The following is a 22,017-nucleotide window of genomic DNA, read 5'->3' on the forward strand; positions in this document are numbered from 1 at the left end:
TATATTAGGGTACTTCCTCTTCTACACATAGCACATATTGCCGTATCTCCAAACTTTCAAACCTACCAGTGTGTAAACCAGTCACATAAAATGTGTGACGAATGACTGAAATGTGAATCACCTGTGTTTTGTTGTGCATTGTGCCATAATTGACAGATGATCATGTTTTTTAATTATAAAATCTATTTTAAGGATGTTTTCACTATGTTAATTAAATAAGCCAGTTATTTAAAAAAGAAAACCAAGAAACCAAAGTTTTAATCCCCTGATATGGGTCAACAGCAGGGTTTGAACCTTGGATTTTCAGATCTCCAGCTAAGAACACTAGGACTTGACAGATAACTTACATCTTTTTATAGACCACTCACTTAAGAGGGATGTGACACATTTTGCCAGAAGGTTCCAGAACTATCTGATAGAGAACAGTAGAATGATGAAGATTAGGAATTCTGGGTTCTATTTCTAGCTCTGGGGAAAGTGTGTGTGTGTGTGTGTGTGTGTGTGTGGCAGGGAGAGGGAGGAGGGGAATGGGATCTAGCTGTTTGAGTGGTGGTTACAGTCAGGAAGGCCAATCACATAGATTTGGCACATTAATTGTGACAGGCAGGACCATATTACAGACCTGCATTCTATTCCCACCTCTGACTACAGTAATCCTCTGCAACCTCCCAGTTATCTTATTTATCAAGTTTCAGAGTAACAGCCGTGTTAGTCTGTATTCGCAAAAAGAAAAGGAGTACTTGTGGCACCTTAGAGACTAACCAGTTTATTTGAGCATGAGCTTTCGTGAGCTACAGTATCTGATGAAGTGAGCTGTAGCTCACAAAAGCTCATGCTCAAATAAACTGGTTAGTCTCTAAGGTGCCACAAGTACTCCTTTTCTTATTTATCAAATGAGTGGAATGAAGTGCATGGAAATATAAAGAGCAGTCAGCAGAGGAGAGACTGGATATCCTAGCTTTCATTTCAGTGGACTTTCCCTATGTTAAAGAGAATTTTAATGGGCAGCTCTCTCATGTCTGTGGAGCATTACCTGATGCAGCTGAAATGCAGAATGCCCTTCCAAATCCAGGGTACTTGAGAGTTCTGTATAGTGTGGGAGAGCCTGCTGTTCTAAAATAGAGTATTGTGAAATGTACCAAGTAGGAAATGGAGAAATAGACATTTTAGACTGAGTTTCTTTTTCTCTGTGTCAGAAACAAAAGTATAATGCTTATTTTTCTCTTACATTTTTTCTCAATGTTTAGTGCTTTTTTGCTGACTGGTTAAGTGATAACACCATGCTTAGTATTATAAAATAATCCCAAGAAACACACTTAATCTGTATAAAATGAAACAGACTGAAGTTTTCCTATTTTCATCTGGGAGATGCAACCTGTGATGGACATGGAATTGCTATGTATTGATATATGAATACTGATGTTTAACAATGCTATGAATACTGTAAATGAACCGCTCAGTGAGGTAAAGTTACAGTATAACTATGGAGGGTTGTTAGAATTTCCTCTATGAGTGCACTGATTTAATTTAACAGGGGGCTTTGGGAAGAGCAAATGAGAAAGCAACACAACAGTTCTAGATAATGACAATCCAGCATGCACTTGAAAGACAATGAGCCAAGCTGCTAGCTTCAAGGATCCTATCTCCAAGGAAGATGCAAACTTGTTTTGTCAGCCTGGGAACCTGATTCTCGGAGGAACACTAAAGAGTAAAAAGTGCTTCTCATGGGGATGAAGGGGCATTGCCACTTGTCAGTATGGAGTTTCTAGGGAGCCAGGTTGACGGAGAGTGTGAAAGCCTCTGTGGAAGGAGTCTAAAGAAGTTGGGACTTCCCAGAACTAGGGATTCCTAAGTCTTAGAAACAAGCTAGATAGGCATACAGTCTGTTTTATTGTTTAAAAAAATGTTTTCACTGAAATGCTTTTGTTTTAAATAAAAAATACTTTGTTTAAGGAAGCTGGTTGGTCACTGCTTACCACTGTCACTGCCTTAGAGGGTATGGATATAAATCAGACCTGCTGAGGTAAATCAGAATTGATACACAGGGGACTGCAACCCAGAGCCTACACTGAGAGTGGGAGAATTGCGTGATTCCACCCTGAGAGACAGGTGATGACTAGAAACCTGAGATGGAGAGGGATTGCACTTGGAGAACCTAGGAGGTGCCAGAGGTGCAGTTAGCCCGGTAACTGTGACACGACCCGTGGAGACTAAAGGTGCAGTCTGGATCTTTCAGGTCAAACTATAGATGGGCTGCCCCTCACTCATAAAGATAACCAATAGGTTGCATTTCAGAACTCCATGGGTCACTTTTGACCCATGGTCTGCACTTCAGAAAACTTGGATTAACTGCTGAGATTAAAGGCACCTATTCTGTACATTGCATGTGGTAATGGGACTTCAAACTCTATATTAGCTCAGTTCATAGTGTAATGAGGTGGGACAATTTGGGGAACTGGTCTATCCACAACTAGTAATTTCTGGCTGATGTTGTGAAGTTGTTATGAAATTGTTGAATCATGGAACACCTCTGTGTGGAGGTGGAATCCACCATTTGCTGATGTCTGTGCCAGATCAGGGACAACAACCATTAAACCTTAAATGGTTGCCTATTCAGGTTGAAACACCTTTGGACAATGTTAGGTTTCAGAGTAGCAGCCGTGTTAGTCTGTATTCGCAAAAAGAAAAGGAGTGCCCATTGTAGCTCACAAAAGCTTATGCGCAAATAAATTGGTTAGTCTCTAAGGTGCCACAAGTCCTCCTTTTCTCTTTGGACAATGGGTTGGTTGAGGTTAGGAGAAGCTAGTCTCTCCAAGGCCTCTGAAAGGAGGGGAAGTGTAAAATCCAAAGCAGGAGCTGAACAAAGGAACCAGGTGTTGGTAGGGGGACATATAAACACAAGAGTCTCACTGAGACTGTAGCAGGAAGCTTTGGAAGAGAGGAAGAGATGGACAGCCATTCTTATCCGGGGGTTCAGTTTAACTGTGGGACCAACCAAGGGCAGGGAAAGTTATCTGACCTAGAGAAGGCACCATGATTCTGAAGAGAAACGATGAACTGCAGAAGGATCCCAGATACCCCAGAGGACTCGACCCAAGCCCAGAGCAGTGTGGAGCTCTGTGTATTTCTTGAACTACTTAAGTAAAGAGTATGGTGTTTTAGAATCCTGTGCAAAGTCTGTCTGTGTGTCTGCTGGCTTTCACTATCGCATGTTCCTGAAGAGGTAAACTGTACAATCGATGGCTCACACCTTTGGTGGGACTTCTGCAGAACATGCAAAAGCTGCTGCAGAGGCTTGGGGGGAATGGCATTAGTTCCAGGGCCTAGGTAATTGGACTATGGGGCCCCCACTGCCAAGAGGCATCAGACATGAGGTCTGCACCTGGAGAGTCTTAAAGTCAGGGATAGAGCCTAAACTGTGCTTAGCCCTTGGAAGCTGAGGCCACGTGGAATTCAGTGTTTTTGATCCCCTCAAAGCAGTCTGGTGAGTGTCCAGGGGGGAGCTCAACCAGATCTGTGACATAAGACACCTTTAATTAATATCTGAAATAAAAATTGATCATATGAAATGTAAACTTTTCTAAGATTATTTAACCTATTCTATAAGGTCTATTTTCACACCAAGAGGCATGCAAGAGTCTCATTAACAGAGATGTGGAGTTCAGCCCATACATTTGGGGTGAGAAGGGGCCCTGGGTATAGGATTTTGTTTTATTTGTTAAAGGGGCTGCACTGTGTTCATAGGCACACGGTCCAAAATTTAAATTTTGTAAGTGGAAAACAAATTAAAGAATGAAAAAACCCCAATAGGAATAGAATTTTAAAATATTCCAATTAAAAATGTTTGTTTTGGCATTCACACATTCCTCTTTGATATTGTGAATAAAAATGACAACCATTTTTGCAGCTAGAACATGAGTATAAATGAAAATGAAACAGGCCAGTCTAGTTCTGCTGCTGAAGCTGAGTGAAATGTGAAAAGTTATGGAATAATCTAAACAATTATTTGATTTTCAGCATTGTGTCAATGGCAATATATGTTATTATTCATAATAGATGGAAGATTTTTTTTAAATGAATTTTATGTGGTTTCCTTTAAGTGATTTTTTCCTAGTAGAAAGCATTGTCTGAATGACAGCCATAGAGATTGTTTATCCCCCAAAAAAGTACAGCACAGGCACCGGCAGTAAAACTTCTCTCACAACACACCTTGTGTCAATGTGGCTCAGCCCTGACACAGCCTTGTCTTTGCTGCTAAAAAAAAAAAGTGTTTTACAATTGGGATAACTAATGTGAGTAAGCTATACTGAGGAAAAGAAATAGTGAAAACAAGGCACTTTAGTTTTATTGTGAAATAAACTACGCAAAGTCAGCGCCCTTCCCTATCTGGGGTTTATATATTTTTTAAAAATATATTAAAACATTTATATAAAAATATTAAATATTTATGTAAATTTATATTTGTACAAGGATTATTGGATTCCAAGTAACTGACAGCTCTCGTCTCAGAGGTGTGTGAGAAATATACGCTACTTGATTTGTCAGTAAATTTCTGTTTACTGAGAGAATGAAGTTACTATGCCTGCATTACCTTGAGGGACAGCTGCAGCTTCTGTCTCAGCTCATCACTGACTGGCTCATACTGGATCAGGTTACGGATCTGTAGCACATTAGGGCATTTCAGTACAGGTGCTGGAGAGCCAGTCAGCTCTTTGGATCCTATGCACAGACCTTTCCAAATATGTGTGCCAAATGGTGGACCTGGAATCTTCCTCTGAACACAATCAACAATGAGCAAACCGAGCATGAGATTATTTATTATACTGACATGGAAGGTTCTCAACAAGTCAGAAAGCAAGACTGTAGAGATACTTACATGAAAATGCATCCTACTCACAAAGCAAGAATTGCAACTTGGGCTAAATAAACTCAGAGGCTGAATTTCAGGCTAGGGTGTTTCTCAGCCCAGGACCTATAGTTATGACCAAGTTCACATGGCATCCTCTCAAGCTGTTATGCTGAAATGTAGAAACGTGTCCCAAGCCATGAAGTTTGGATCCCTCAAGATCAGTGGTGTTTGGATTTCAGAGTTTTACTTTACAAAGATGGGAGTAGGTGCAAAGTCTGGATCCCTACCCTAAGCTAATTATGAATGTAACCAGTGAAGTCAGTGGACAGTGAATTCCTGCATGTCGCATGCTTATTACATTAACCCATCCTAATCTAATTGAACCTAGCCTAATTTAATCTAATCAATATTTTCTGATGAGGATGCCCTCTGGATTGTCTTAAAGAGACAGCATGGTTTTATGGCTAAAACATGGGACTGATGAAATTAAAGTTCTGTTTCTGTTTCTGGCTCTGAGCTAGACTCAATGTGTGACCTTAGTCAACTCAACTAACATCTTTGTGCTTCAGATTTCCATCTATACATTGGGAATAATAATATTTACTTACCTCACATAGATGTTGTGAGGTTTAATTAATTTAAGTACATAAAGTGCTTGGAAATTCTCAAATAGAAATTGATAGAGTGATGTCCTGTGTTATGCAGAGGTTAGACCACAAGATCACAATGGTTTCTTATGGCTTTATAATCTATGAATCTAATCTACGAGTGCTATGTGCAAATAATAAATATAATAGTTAATAATAGAGTAACATCAATGCCTAATAGCAAAACAGGGAGAAAAAAGAGTTTTGAAAGATTTATACCTCAAATGGAGGAAATGTATCCCAGTTCCTGGACTGGAGGCTAGGAGGAACAATATTGGATGATTCTCTCTTCATTACCCAGGGAGAAGTTTCAGTCAGTGGTCGGAGAACAGTAATACTTAAAACACCTGGGTCAAAAACATTTAAATAAAAGTAAATTTGCATCCAAATTGAATGGAGAATTTGATGAAGGGTTTTGAAATCTTCAGATGAAAGAATGTATGTAAATGTAAAGCATGTTCTTGAAATGAATGCAAGAATGTGCCACTGATGGTTAGAGACAAGACTGGATCACAATGTGACTGCAAGATAGGTAAATATTGGATTAGGATCACCCAAAACTTTGCCAAACCACAGATTGCATTTGCAACTTGCCAGGAGTCTCAGGGATACATCTAATTTGCATATGATGGAGTGCAGCGTAAATGACCTCATATTGAGTAAGGAGCTGCAGACCATGAAAAAACTACAGCATTGCACCATCTTGAGCCTGCATATGGAACTCTTACTGAGGCTACACTTACCTATTCAGTGTAGGCATTGCTGTGAGCTGCATCTGATCCTATTTTACATTTCACTTTCAGACCTCAGGTAATTAATTACTTGTAATTGTTACTCTCTGATGAACTCTAGCTTTTTAAAAAAAAACCCTACAGGTGTCTTAATTATCAAGTCTTCAAGAGTGATGCAGTTTTCAGATCTTTCTTAAAGTTTTCCTCTCCTACCAGACCAAAAATCCACTGAGCCCTGTATTCTGCCTCATACAATACATAAGAAAGTTACATCACTATGAGATGTTTTGTCACAATGATACAATGTTCCATATGAGTATAAGAGCAGAAAAGCTCCACTGTCAACATAGCAAAAATAGCCAAGCTAGTGGTGGGGAGGCCCTAAAAGTTTGAAGTGTGAAGAAGCATCGTAAATCTGGATTCCTCTTGAACTTCCCACTTCTCCCCTCCTGGTTCTTTTCATGTGTTCCCCTTTCTCTTTCTCTCTTCCTCTTTTCAATGCCAGTGGCAGTTTTATTGATGTTATTCAATTTATCTGCTGGGGAGCCATTTATTTTTGGTGGAAGCAACATTTCAAATTGTGTAAAACCTGACAGAGAGAATAGTGTGATGGCTGTTCTCAATTCCTCCCTAGATTAGCCGTTGGGAGAACTGCACCGTTATTGTACTACTTAAAGCAGTCATTTTGTCATTGTATTCTCCACATTAAGGGGATACTATATATGTTTCTCTATATGGCTTGTTTACAATTTAGTTCTTTAGTGAAGGTCTGTCCCCTTCAGACATTTCCCATAGCTTGTTCACTAGGACTGGCACTGAGTCCTGGTAATTCATTTCACACAAGCCACTCCAAGCCTTCAGAGAGTAACCACTTTCAGTTACTTCCATGGACCTACAGGTAGAAGGCCCCATATGCTATTAATAATCCCTGTCCCAGTTATATCTTTCAATGTCCTTAACACCAAATGCATAGAGGTGGCTTCCCAAATAGCAAAGAGCCACCATTCATAGTGATCATTTTACTCCATAGATACAGTTGGATGGTTAAACTAACAAGAGACATTTGGTGATTTCTCCACCCCAAAATAAATTCCGAATATTGATGTATTTAATAGTTGTTCCCATTTGCATGTATATAAAAGGATAAAAGTGTACCAAATATGTGTTAACTTCCCCCTTAATCAAACAGTCATTTAGTTGATTGAATACATCCCACAATCTTTCTATAAGTTCTTTCTTCCACACTCCTTGCCACTTTCATGTTCTGTGGAGAAGAAGCCCATATACACTGTTACAGTTGGGCAGAAATAGGATGCAGTGCAGTCACCACTATGGGACTGGCGGGGTGGCAAATTTGGAGTATGAGCACAGTGAGGAAGACCACTTTCATTTTTCCTACCTAGCTAAAAGTTTTGATTGTCCTGCTCCAACTATTTTAATTATTTCTAAACTGGGTTGGCAAAAAGGAAATGAAATATCCCTACCTGGACATTCTTGTACTGGCTCCTGCAAGACTGCAGTAGCTGGATCACCATATGCCAAAGCAAGGTATTCTTCTATGTCACTATTCCGAAGGAGTTCAGTCCCTGAACCATCAGCATAGACAATGAAGAACCTAAACAATCACCCAAACAAATCTGATTAGTTCCAGCTTACATTAGAATCACACACGTTTTTCTAGGAAAGAACATTGTGATGGCATAATGAGAAAGTGGAAGGTCAAGATGGTGGTATCAAATAACTAAACAAAGACTACTGAATAAAGAAAATATGAGCCTACAGATTCACAGAGTCTAAGGCCAAAAGGGACCATTATGATAACCTAGTCTGACTTCCAGTGCAGTACAGTCCATAACATGTCTCCAAGATAATTCCTAGAGCATATGATTTAGAACAACATTCAATCTTGATTTAACAATTGACAGCAATGGAGAATCCACTATGACCCTTGGTAAATTGTTCCGTTGATTAATAACTCTCACTATTAAAAATGTAATCCTTATTTCCTAGCTTCAGAATTTGTTCAGCATCAACTTCTAGCCTTTGGTTATACTTTTCTCTGCTAGACTGAAGAGCCCATTATTAAATATTTGTTCCCCATGTACAGACTTACAGACTGTAATTAAAAAGAAAAGGAGTACTTGTGGCACCTTAGAGACTAACAAATTTATTTGAGCATAAGCTTTTGTGAGCTACAGCTCACTTCATTGGATGCATGCAGCGGAAAACACAGTGGGGAGATTTTATATACACAGAGAACATGAAACAATGGGTGTTACCATACACACTGTAAAGAGAATGACGTAGAGACTGTAAAAGAATAAATGGACACAAATCAGATGTCAGGAATTATAACATTCAAAAACCAGTCGGAGAACACTTCAATCTCTCTGGTCACTCGATTACAGACCTAAAAGTTGCAATACTTCAACAAAAAAACTTCAAAAACAGACTCCAACGAGAGACTGCTGAATTGGAATTAATTTGAAAACTGGACACCATTACATTGGGCTTGAATAAAGACTGGGAGTGGATGTGTCATTACACAAAGTAAAACTATTTCCCCATGTTTATCTCCCCCCTGCCACTGTTCCTCACACAGTCTTGTCAACTGCTGGAAATGGCCCACCTTGACTATCACTACAAAAGGTTTTTTTTCTCTCCTGCTGGTAATAGCTCACCTTACCTGATCACTCTCGTTACAGTGTGTATGGTAACACCCATTGTTTCATGTTCTCTGTGTATATAAAATCTCCCCACTGTATTTTCCACTGCATGCATCCGATGAACTGAGCTGTAGCTCACGAAAGCTTATGCTCAAATAAATTTGTTAGTCTCTAAGGTGCCACAAGTACTCCTTTTCTTTTTGCGAATACAGACTAACATGGCTGCTACTCTGAAACCAGATTGTAATTAAGTCACGCATTCCCTTTTTTAACAGATTGAGCTCCTTCAGTCTATCACTATAAGGTATGTTATCTAATCCTTTAATCATTCTCATAGGTCTTCTCTAAACCCTCTCCAATTTATCAACATCCTTCTTGAATTGAAGACGCTAGAACTGGATACACAGTCCAGCACGGGTCGCACCAGTGTCAAATATAGAGGTAAAATAACCTCTCTACTCCTACTCGAGATTCCCCTGTTTATGCATCTCAGGATTGCATTAGCTCTTTTGGGCACAGCGTCACACTGGGATCTCATCTTCAGCTGATTATCTATCACTCTCAAATCTTTTTCAGAGTCACTGCTTCTCAGTATAGAGTCCCCCCTCCTGTAAATATGGCCTACATTCTTTTGTTCCTAGATGTACTCATTTACATATAGCTGTATTAAAACACATACTGTTTGCTTGTGCACAGTTCACCAAACGATCTAGATCGTTCTGAATCAGTGACCTGTCCTCTTCATTATTTAGCACTCCCCCAATTTTTGTGTCATCTGCAAACTTTACCAGTGATGATTTTATGTTTTCTTCCAGATCATGGATAAAGATGTTAAATAGCATAGGACCAAGAATCAATCCCTGTGTGGTATGTTTGGTTTACCTGGGGGCATGTTCACCATATGTGACAGGAGTATGAACTTCTTTTGGTATTGGTACTAAGTATCCATCTTCCTCACCATCAGAATCAATGCTGGGAATGAAGACAGATGTGCTGCCATCAGCCATGACCTATGATGGGAAACACACAAAATCATTTGGGCTATGAAATTTGCTACTAAGTCCAGATGGGAGCTAGCACAATTACAGTTATAGCCAAGTCATCGTTTTGTGCTGGGCAGCTAAACGTTCAGGGTAATAGGAGTAGGAGTGGCAGAGCTAGACAAAATAAATGTTTTTGGCTAAGTATGCCATGTCAAGAATCCTAACCCTAAGTGCCAATGCATAAGTAATACTCGGGGATTTTAAAGTATACATTTGTGGCCAAATTTTCAAAGAAAAGTGTTTAAGTTCCATCTTTACTATATGCAGTTGCACATACAAATGGGTACCTGCATACAAAGTATATATTTGCAGGTCAAATCAGCAAACTGCATACTTACATGAGTACTGACACACTCATGCAATTATTTATTTTATTCCTGCGGGCTTTCTGCACCAAAAAAATAAAAATGATGCGCATAATGTTTTAAAATTCTGCAAATTTTCTTTGTCAAATAAATGTGGAGGCTCCAGCATGGCCTTGGGGAGCAAAGGCCAATGGCTGCACAGAGGTTGGAGATCACTATGCAGCTCCCCCTGGAACATGGACTCAGTGGTGAGGCTGTACCCAACCTTGGCACAGCACAAGGACTGGGCCTGTCCCAGAAACACCCCAGGGCTCTGCCCCTCTGTGCCAGGTGCACCAAGTGTGGACAGGCAAGCTCAGTAAGGCAGGATCCAAGTGTGGAGGGGCTTAGTGTGGGGGGGATCCAAGTATGGGGCAATCTGGGAGATCCGGGTACATGGAGGATCTGGATACACAGGGGTTTGTTGGGTTTTTTTTGGTGCTACAGTAATGGGACTCTGTGGGGGGGTCCAGGTGAAGGTGGTTGGGGCTCAGTTGGGGGGGGATGTCTGTGTAGAGCTCGGCAGGGAGGGTTGAGGGCTCAGTGGGGGGTCCAGATGCTAAAGGAGTGGGGCTCAGTGGGGTGAAGATCCAGGTGCAGCTGGTTGAGGCTCAGTGGGGTGGGGATCCAGGTGTGGGTGGCTCATCAGCGTGGACCAGGTGCAGGGGTAGTGGGGCTCATCGGGGGAGTTCTGAGTGCGGGGGCGCGGAGGGTCTGGGTATGAGGGGGTCTGGATGCATGCGGGTTGCACGGATGCATGAGCAGCTCCCTGTACAGGAACCCCTCCCCCTGCAGCTGAGGAGCAATGGGTGCAGGACATGTGTGTGTGTGGCAGGCGGGGGGGAGGGGGACTGCAGAGCTTCCTGCAGTTGGGGGAGAAATCTGGGTGTGGGTCTGACCTGGTCCCTGATGCTGTGCAGGGGAAAAGGAAGTCCCATCCTCCCCAGCCCAGCTGGGACTAGCAGTAGAGCCCAGCGCAGGGTAGGAGCCATCATCCAGGTCTTCCCCAGTCCTATCCCGTGCCCCACAGTGATTTACCTCTCTGACAGCTGCCCTGTGCACCCAAAACATAGTGCATGACCGCTCTTGTGACTTCCCTATACTTCCCTGTCAGAAAGTCATTTTTCTGCAGGGAAGCCAAGAAATTTGCAGGGGACATAAATTCTGCACATGCACAGTGGCGCAGAATTCCCCCAGGAGTATTATTTGCATTTTCATGAAAATATATAGTGAACATAATGTAGACATCTACTTTCCAAAATGTAGTTCCTGATAGCCCCATGATAATAATGATTAGGATTTTTAATTACATTATTAAATAATTAAAACATACATGTTTTAAATGTGAGATAGTTAAGTAAGAAATACTGTCCAACGTTTTCAAAGCTGGGTACGTAAAGTTAAGCTTGTGTATCCATATTTAGATATCAACATTTATATGGTTCCATATTCAGAGGTGCTGAGCCACTGAAAGTAGTGGCAGCTGTGGGGTGCTCAGCTACACTGAAAATCAGGCCACTTCTATTTAGGTCCTAATTAAATACCTTGATGGAGGTTGGGTAACTCCCAGCAGGTGGGTCTTTGACCTACAAGCAGCCTCAGATTTGGTGAAGCTGATGGGTGTGCTAGCCACTTTCCATTCAGGCTAACTGAGAGAACAATTAAATGTCCCTTTGTTTAGTTAAAAAAAAAAGGAGTACTTGTGGCACCTTAGAGACTAACAAATTTATTTGAGCATAAGCTTTCGTGAGCTACAGCTCACTTCATCGGATGCAGCTCAATGCATCCGATGAATCATAGAATTATAGAATATCAGGGTTGGAAGTGACCTCAGGAGGTCATCTAATCCAACCCCCTGCTCAAAGCAGGACCAATCCCCAATTAAATCATCCCAGCCAGGGCTTTGTCAAGCCTGACCTTAAAAACTTCTAAGGAAGGAGATTCTACCACCTCCCTAGGTAACGCATTCCAGTGTTTCACCACCCTCTTAGTGAAAAAGTTTTTCCTAATATCCAACCTAAACCTCCCCCACTGCAACTTGAGACCATTACTCCTTGTTCTGTCCTCTTCTACCACTGAGAACAGTCTAGAACCACCCGCTCTGGAACCACCTCTCAGGTAGTTGAAAGCAGCTATCAAATCCCCCCTCATTCTTCTCTTCTGCAGACTAAACAATCCCAGTTCCCTCAGCCTCTCCTCAGAAGTCATGTGTTCCAGACCCCTAATCATTTTTGTTGCCCTTCGCTGGACTCTCTCCAATTTATCCACATCCTTCTTGTAGTGTGGGGCCCAAAACTGGACACAGTACTCCAGATGAGGCCTCACCAATGTCGAATAGAGGTGAACGATCACGTCCCTCGATCTGCTCGCTATGCCCCTACTTATACATCCCAAAACGCCATTGGCCTTCTTGGCAACAAGGGCACACTGTTGACTCATATCCAGCTTCTCGTCCACTGTCACCCCTAGGTCCTTTTCCGCAGAACTGCTGCCTAGCCATTCGGTCCCTAGTCTGTAGCTGTCCATTGGGTTCTTCCGTCCTAAGTGCAGGACCCTGCACTTATCCTTATTGAACCTCATCAGATTTCTTTTGGCCCAATCCTCCAATTTGTCTAGGTCCCTCTGTATCCTATCCCTGCCCTTCAGCGTATCTACTACTCCTCCCAGTTTAGTATCATCCGCAAATTTGCTGAGAGTGCAATCCACACCATCCTCCAGATCATTTATGAAGATATTGAACAAAACCGGCCCCAGGACCGACCCCTGGGGCACTCCACTTGACACCGGCTGCCAACTAGACATGGAGCCATTGATCACTACCCGTTGAGCCCGACAATCTAGCCAACTTTCTACCCACCTTATAGTGCATTCATCCAGCCCATACTTCTTTAACTTGCTGACAAGAATACTGTGGGAGACCGTGTCAAAAGCTTTGCTCAAGTCAAGATACAATACATCCACTGCTTTCCCTTCATCCACAGAACCAGTAATCTCATCATAGAAGGCGATTAGATTAGTCAGGCATGACCTTCCCTTGGTGAATCCATGCTGACTGTTCCTGATCACTTTCCTCTCATGTAAGTGCTTCAGGATTGATTCATTGAGGACCTGCTCCATGATTTTTCCAGGGACTGAGGTGAAGCTGACTGGCCTGTAGTTCCCAGGATCCTCCTTCTTCCCTTTTTTAAAGATTGGCACTACATTAGCCTTTTTCCAGTCATCTGGGACTTCCCCCATTCGCCACGAGTTTTCAAAGATAATGACCAATGGCTCTACAACCACAGCCGCCAATTCCTTTAGCACTCTCAGATGCAACTTGTCCGGCCCCATGGACTTGTGCACTTTAGCTTTTCTAAATAGTCCCTAACCACCTCTTTCTCCACAGAGGGCTGGCCATCTACTCCCCATGTTGTGATGCCCAGCGCAGCAGTCTGGGAGCTGACCTTGTTAGTGAAGACAGAGGCAAAAAAAGCATTGAGTACATTAGCTTTTTCCACATCCTCTGTCACTAGGTTGCCTCCCTCATTCACTAAGGGGCCCACACTTTCCTTGGCTTTCTTCTTGTTGCCAACATACCTGAAGAAACCCTTCTTGTTAGTCTTGACATCTCTTGCTAGCTGCAGCTCCAGGTGCGATTTGGCCCTCCTGATTTCATTCCTAAATGCCCGAGCAATATTTTTATACTCTTCCCTGGTCATATGTCCAACCTTCCACTTCTTGTAAGCTTCTTTTTTATGTTTAAGATCCGCTAGGATTTCACCGTTAAGTCAAGCTGGTCGCCTGCCATATTTACTATTCTTTCAACTCATCGGGATGGTTTGTCCCTGTAACCTCAACAGGGATTCCTTGAAATACAGCCAGCTCTCCTGGACTCCTTTCCCCTTCATGTTAGTCCCCCAGGGGATCCTACCCATCCGTTCCCTGAGGGAGTCGAAGTCTGCTTTCCTGAAGTCCAGGGTCCGTATCCTGCTGCTTACCTTTCTTCCCTGTGTCAGGATCCTGAACTCAAACAACTCATGGTCACTGCCTCCCAGATTCCCATCCACTTTTGCTTCCCCCACTAATTCTTCCCGGTTTGTGAGCAGCAGGTCAAGAAAAGCTCCCCCCCAGTTGGCTCCTCTAGCACTTGCACCAGGAAATTGTCCCCTACATTTTCCAAAAACTTCCTGGATTGTCTATGCACCGCTGTATTGCTCTCCCAGCAGATATCAGGAAAATTAAAGTCACCCATGAGAACCAGGGCGTGCGATCTAGTAGCTTCTGCGAGTTGCTGGAAGAAAGCCTCATCCACCTCATCCCCCTGGTCCGGTGGTCTATAGCAGACTCCCACCACTACATCACTCCAGTTGCTCACACTTCTAAACTTAATCCAGAGACACTCAGGTTTTTCTGCAGTTTCGTACTGGAGCTCGGAGCAGCCATACTGCTCCCTTACATACAGTGCTACTCCCCCACCTTTTCTGCCCTGCCTGTCCTTCCTGAACAGTTTATAACCATCCATGACAGTACTCCAGTCATGTGAGTTATCCCACCAAGTCTCTGGTTTCAGAGTAACAGCCGTGTTAGTCTGTATTCGCAAAAAGAAAAGGAGTACTTGTGGCACCTTAGAGACTAACCAATTTATTTGAGCATGAGCTTTCGTGAGCTACAGCTCACTTCATCGGATGTATACCGTGGAAACTGCAGCAGACTTTATATACACACAGAGAATATGAAACAATACCTCCTCCCACCCCACTGTCCTGAGCTGTTTGGAAACGTCTTTCCCCCCAAAATACTTCCCAAAACCTTGCACCCCACTTCCTGGACAAGGTTTGGTAAAAAGCCTCACCAATTTGCCTAGGTGACTACAGACCCAGACCCTTGGATCTTAAGAACAATGAACAATCCTCCCAACACTTGCACCCCCCCTTTCCTGGGAAATGTTGGATAAAAAGCCTCACCAATTTGCATAGGTGACCACAGACCCAAACCCTTGGATCTGAGAACAATGAAAAAGCATTCAGTTTTCTTACAAGAAGACTTTTAATAAAAATAGAAGTAAATAGAAATAAAGAAATCCCCCCTGTAAAATCAGGATGGTAGATACCTTACAGGGTAATTAGATTCAAAAACATAGAGAACCCCTCTAGGCAAAACCTTAAGTTACAAAAAAGATACACAGACAGAAATAGTTATTCTATTCAGCACAATTCTTTTCTCAGCCATTTAAAGAAATCATAATCTAACACATACCTAGCTAGATCACTTACTAAAAGTTCTAAGACTCCATTCCTGGTCTATCCCCGGCAGAAACCCAACTTGATGATCACTTTAGATAAGCTATTACCAGCAGTACAGTGGGGTGGGAGGAGGTATTGTTTCATATTCTCTGTGTGTATATAAAGTCTGCTGCAGTTTCCACGGTATGCATCCGATGAAGTGAGCTGTAGCTCACGAAAGCTCATGCTCAAATAAATTGGTTAGTCTCTAAGGTGCCACAAGTACTCCTTTTCTTTTCACCAAGTCTCTGTTATTCCAATCATGTCATAATTCCTTGACATCACCAGGACCTCCAGTTCTCCCTGCTTGTTTCCAAGGCTTTGTGCATTCATATATAAGCACTTGAGATAACCTGCTGATCGCCCCTCTTTCTCAGTATGAGGCAGGAGCCCTCCCCTGAAGTGAAGTGAGCTGTAGCCCACGAAAGCTTATGCTCAAATAAATTTGTTAGTCTCTAAGGTGCCACAAGTACTCCTTTTCTTTTTGAGGATACAGACTAACACGGCTGCTACTCTGAAACCTTTGTTTAGTAATAGCTCAAACAATGAAAATCACTGCCCGAAGACTAGACTGAATGCAGGGAGACAGAGAAGAGAGAACACCAAGAAAGCCAAGAACAAGCAGCTTGAAAGCAAGACACAGAAAGAAAAGCACTACTAGTATGGTCCTGAGAGAACGTCAAGGGCTTTCTGGGCAGAGTGTTGACAGACCTGGAACTGTGAACAAATAAACTGCCCCCTGTGTATGTACCTCTGTGTTCAGAGAAACAGTGTTTTGTGGACATTTTTCTAAATGAAGAGGATTGCATCAAAGAAATACCTGAATCTATCATCAATTTCTCCTAACTTAAACAATCCCTGCATTGTATAGAGAGTTAGGTGCCTAAGAAAGTGATTTGCAGAAACTGAAAGAGAAGCTACCTAAGTTAGCCACAAGTAACATGCGGGGTGCAGGAAGGGGCTGAGCGCCCTAATCCACAGAGGTACTTTGATGCCTAACTCTACTCAGGATTCGCAGCCATGAACCCTCTCCTGGAGGTGCCTAAGCCAGGTCAGCCTTTTTGAGAAAGAGAGACCCATCCCCTTATAACCCTGTTTTCAAATCTCTGCTCTGCCTACTTTGGAGCAGGTCTCCCACATTCTAGATGAGGGCCCTATTCATCAGCCTATAGCATATTCTGGCATGCATTTCTCGCAATCTCTCTTCTTGAAGCTGTTCCACTTTTTATAAATAATTAAATATTCACTAGGTCAGAAAGTGAGAAAAAGTAAGATGTTGATTCTACAGTCCAATGCACTTACAGTACCAGGGATATGGGAGACCTCTGTTCAAGTTCCTACTCCAAAGCAGGCAGAACAGAAATTTGAAAACAGGTTTCTCACTTTCCAGGTGAGATCCCTACACAGTGGGCTACTGCATGTTCGCACCTCCCCCTCCACTTTCTTTTGTACAAGTTAGATGTGCTCTGAACATGCCCATTGAATTGGGACCCACAGGTGAGTTAGGCAGGGGAACAACTAGTTTGAGAATCCCACTGGGTTTAGGTATGAATGAAGGCTCAGAGAAGCTCATTAGTTGTGGGGCAGCATCACTATTTAGGTGGCTTTGCACTTGCCCATCGGAGGGAACTTAGGCACCTTTGGGTCTGTAATGCAATGCTAAACTTTATTATACTGTTCAGTCACAAGGTGGTAATGTGTTTAACATACCTTATTATTTAAACTAACCTCAGCCATACCTGGCAGTACATTAAAGAATCTTATGGAAGACACATCTTACGGTGTATCTCTCTGAGAAGGAGGCTCTGTAGCTAGACTATATCTGGTACAGAAGCCTGACTTTCTAGTAGCAGCCTTGCAATCTACCGTGTACAAGATGTATATGACAGGGTGTCAGAAGTAAATTAGTGCCAAAGGAGAACAGACACAGAAGGAACAAAGCACCAAAGGTTGAATACAGAAGGAAAGAAAAAGCGAAGAAAAAACAGGTTGCAGGATGGAACTCATCACCATGCTACTCTTTAATGCCCCAGAGAACTTCAGTTTTGACAAACCTTCAGAATGGACAAAGTATTTTGCAAGATTTTGCATTGCAACCAAACTTCACATGGAAACTGGAGACATTCACCTATGTTCTTTAATTTATGCTAGGGGGAAGCAGGCAGAGAATATCTTTAAATCTTTTACCTTTACTGAAGAGAGTCAAAAAGAAAACTATGCAAGGTTTCTGGCTATGTTTGATTCATACTTTATATTCAGAGAAATGTGGTTTATGAAATGCAGGTTTTTACCAGAGAATTCAAGAACCAGGAGAGAATTTTGAATGTTTTATAAGAGCTATGTATGCATTGGTTGAAAACTGATTTCAGGACTACAAAAATGAAAATAGAGACAGGCTGGTTACTGGATTAACACATAAAAATCTTTCACAGAAACTACAATTCTGAATAGGCTTAACTTTATACACTGCTATTCAAATAGCAAAGCAATTTCAGCTGGTGAAACAGCAAAACCTAGAGCAATTTGCCACACCTGAAAAACAAGAAACTAGTTCAGAAGTTGTTAAAAAATGCACCTTGAGTTCTACAAGTAATTACCATAAGATCCCTAAGCCTAAAAGGGACATAATCCAGGCAAACAATAAAGCTTTTCAGCCTAAATGCAGAAGACATGGAAAAATTCGTAGCCCAAGAGATGATGCATGGCCAGCCACAGGTGCAAGGTGTAATAAATGCACAAAATATAGACATTCTGTAGCTGTTTGCCATACCAAGGCAGTCAGGGAGTTGACTAATATTACAGACAATCAAGAGCCATTATTTCTGGGATCTGTCATATGGTGATGATACAGAGCCAGTCTGGAGAATGAAACTGAATATTCATGGCAAGACTACTGACTTTAAATTCACTCAGAATAGATGTCACAGTCATCTCAGAAGTGACTTATAATCATCTTCGACCGCTCCCAGCACTGAAATCACCGGACACAGACTTTACTAACCTTGGAGATATTCTGAACTGCATGAGCCAGTTCACCACAGAAACAACTTACAGAGAGAAAAGCTTTGCATTCAGAGTGTATATGATCAAAGGATCAAAGACAATGACCTTCTCAGCTGCAGTGTGGCAGCCACCATGGGCCTAGTAAGAAAGGTGGAAGAATTCAACAGAATATTTGGTGACACTGGACTTCTGAAAGGAGATGTGGTACAAATAACCTTGAGACAACACTGAACCATACAGTATACATACACCTTGCAGGATTTCTATGCCATTGCTTCATAAAGTAGAAACTGAATTAGAGAGAATGTAATAGATTGGCATTGAGAAAATCTCTGAGCCAACAGTCTGGTGTGCCCCAGTGACACTGATTATAAAGAAAAATGGAAAAATAAGAATATATGTGGATCTTAAAAGACTTAATGAAGCAGTTGTGAGAGAAAAATGCACCCCAACACTGAATGACTCCCTCCCCAAAGTGAAAGGAGCTACAGTATTCTTCAAGCTGGATGCCTCAAACAGATTCTGGCAAATTCCTTTAGCCAAAGAGAGTGCTAAACTGATTACATTTATCAAAACCACTGGGAGATTTTGCTTTCAAAGATTACCTTTTGGGATTACCAGTGCACCTGAAATTTTCCAAAGAAAGATGACAGAACTGTTAATGAACAGAAATGGAGTTGTAGCTTTCATGGGTAATATTTTTGATATATAGGTCTCTGATGGAAGAACATAAAAAAGCTCCCAACGAAGTCCTAACCCTAATCAGTCAGCCTGGACTGAAGCTAAACAAGGAAAAGTGCATTTTCCACCAACACCACTTTGGAACACACAATAAACAAAGATGGAATCAGTCCTAGCCCTGAGGAAGTAAAAGCAATTTGAGAATTCAATGCACCAATGAATTACAGAATTGAGATGCATTCCGGGGGATGGTAAATTACCTTGGTTGATCACTGTAGAAAGGTCTTGTAGGTATGAAACAACTGAAAAAACTGTTAAAATCCAATACATCTTGGCTATTTTCTAAACCAGCTGTGTGCCTAGGACCTATTGATTTCAAAGGGATCTTGATGCCTAGGTTCTTCTGCAAATCCCACTAGGTGCTTAATACCATTACAAATCTGGTCCTTGGTCTCTCTCTCTGTGAGTGGATATATATATATTCACTGTGGAACAGCTTCCTCAGCTTGTCCATAGTTTATTGCTATTATACATGAAGCTTGTAGTACTGTCTATAGTTTTCAATTACTTATAACTTTGCCAGACTGTTTGAGCTTAAATTTTCCATTCTAGTTTTCTTCCTGAGGCTGAAGGATTTGGATAGTTTCAGCAAAGATGGTTCAGCTGTTTCTGGGAACGAGGTTAGTGAAAAATAGGTATTTTTGTCAATGGTAAAACATTTTCCCAATGAGGTCTTTGACGAGCTCTTGCACCTCCATGCTTTGGAGCAAAAACTTGAAATTTGACTGGGGGATATTTCAGAAGTCAGAGGGGTGCCTTTTTTTGTCCCTAGGAAAATCTTTCTAGATTTGTCTGAGTTACAAGCTTCTGACAATTTTCATTTGCATATGCTTGGTACAGCTTTTTGTAGGCTTGCTGCTACAATCTCTAAAAACTCTGTCTGCACTGATTATTCTCCAGACCTACAAAGCTGCTACATGCCAAATAAACTGAGGGCTTGGCTACACTTGCAGATATAGAGCGCTGGGAGTTAAACCAGCCTTCGGAGACTGCAGCAGGGAAAACCACTGCTGTGTGTTTACACTGTCAGCTGCAAGCGCACTGGCATGGTCACATTAGCAGCCCTTGCAACGCCACAAAGATCAGTGCATTGTGGTACTATCCCAGTGTGCAAGTGGCTGCAGCGTGCTTTTCAGTATGGGAAATCATGCTTTTCAGCATACTAGGAGTATGCTCCTAGGCTCCACTCAACTTCCTACATGGTAGTCACACACTGGTTCAGCAGCAGCAAACCTCTTTGGCCTAGGGAAGGTGTGCTGGAGGGGGAGCCAAATGATCATCTATTGATTGGTGTTAATAATTCTTTGCAGTTCCCAGCTCTTGTTATTGGACAAGGGCTCATGAACCTGCTTAAATCTGAGTGGTTGCAAAAGATCACTGCTAGAACTGAGAATAGAACCCTGTTTCTAATATGGTAAAGACCCAAGGCTTATCCCTTTAGCCACACTACCTTTCAGAATGAATGTGCCGGCTCTAGGTACTGAGCTATACTCTCTGTAACTGTCAGACCACACTTCCTTCCAAAGCAAGGAATAGGATCAGGATCCCTTATTCCCAACATTCTCCTCTGACTACCAAATAACTCGTGTAAGCAAAATGTGTTTTGTGTCCCCCTTTTGTAGCTTATTCACATACAGAACAACACCCTATTACTACTACTAATTATTCCTTTAATTCAAATGGTAATATATGATCATGTCATGAGAGACTGTTTTACAGGCCTCATTTAGTGCACCAGATTGACAGTGAATGAGTCAGAAAGTTGCAAGAAGTGAAAGGATATTCCTTGGGGTTCAGGTGCTGGCATGGACTCCAGGAAATCTGGATTCTATTCCAGACTTTGCCACAGACTTCTGATGTGATGCTGGGCAAGACTATATCCCAGCACACATACATAAGGGACCTGGATTATGGTTGCACAAGTAACCTCAATTCTTCCATTTCCCGGCTTTTGAATGGTTGACTTTGCAACCTTATGATTTTTTTAATGTAGCTTTTTATATGTAGTTGTAGGTTTCATCACCTATTATTAAGGTTACCCAACACTTCCTGTAATAAGACCCTGTTTTCAGTTCCTTATATAACTTTGCCAGCCTTTAACTATTTTGTCTAAATTTAAAATTTCCAATGATCTTTTCTCTGAATAGCTCTTACATCCTCACGTTTTGCATTGGGGACTTGAAATTTGGAAGAGGGAAAGCCTTTGTTTCTGGAATGTGTCTTTTGCTGTCTCCACGAATGTCTGCCCAAATCTGGCCAATTTAAAAGCCTTTGAAAAAATCATAATTTGCACATGCTCATGAGAGACTTCTTCGATTTTAGCGGCTAAAATCTCTGAAGATTTCATCCTCTCTGAGCATGCTCCATCCCCTCACAGTTCCTAGTTCTGATGAGACTGTGCGTGTGCCGTCCTCACAGAGTGTTCGGGCATACTCCAGCCCAGGGTTACAAAGGTGAAGTCAGAATTTTTCTATAATGGCTGTTCTGAGCTGTGGTGGGGCCAAGCACCAGAATAGAAAGCAAGGAGCCTTGTCTCTCGTATGGTGTCAGTTAAGGCTGGCTGGAAAATAAGAATTCTGTTTCATGAAAATTTTCCAGGTTTCAACATTTGTTCTGTTTCAGTGCAGAATTTACTTTTGTAAAGTTTTTGCAAAACATTTCAGTTTTGATGAATCACCATTTTCTGGCAAAAAACTGTTTTATTGAAAAATTCCTGATGAGCTCGACTCCCG

The 22,017-nt window shown here is 41.9% G+C and overlaps 1 protein-coding gene across 1 annotated transcript in view; it reads right to left on the bottom strand.

The window, feature by feature from the left end:
• SPAG17 (sperm associated antigen 17) overlaps positions 1 to 22,017 on the bottom strand; it is a 296,695-nt gene that overhangs the window by 35,804 nt on the left and 238,874 nt on the right. The window contains exons 32-35 of the mRNA XM_077807348.1: positions 9,776 to 9,903; positions 7,712 to 7,842; positions 5,716 to 5,843; positions 4,592 to 4,774 (exon numbers count right to left, since the gene is read on the bottom strand). Of these exons, the coding sequence (XP_077663474.1) occupies positions 4,592 to 4,774; positions 5,716 to 5,843; positions 7,712 to 7,842; positions 9,776 to 9,903 (570 nt within the window). The remainder of the gene's footprint in view (positions 1 to 4,591; positions 4,775 to 5,715; positions 5,844 to 7,711; positions 7,843 to 9,775; positions 9,904 to 22,017) is intronic.

Source organism: Eretmochelys imbricata, chromosome 1 (genome assembly GCF_965152235.1).
Source record: "Eretmochelys imbricata isolate rEreImb1 chromosome 1, rEreImb1.hap1, whole genome shotgun sequence".
Taxonomy (NCBI): Eukaryota; Metazoa; Chordata; order Testudines; family Cheloniidae; genus Eretmochelys; species Eretmochelys imbricata.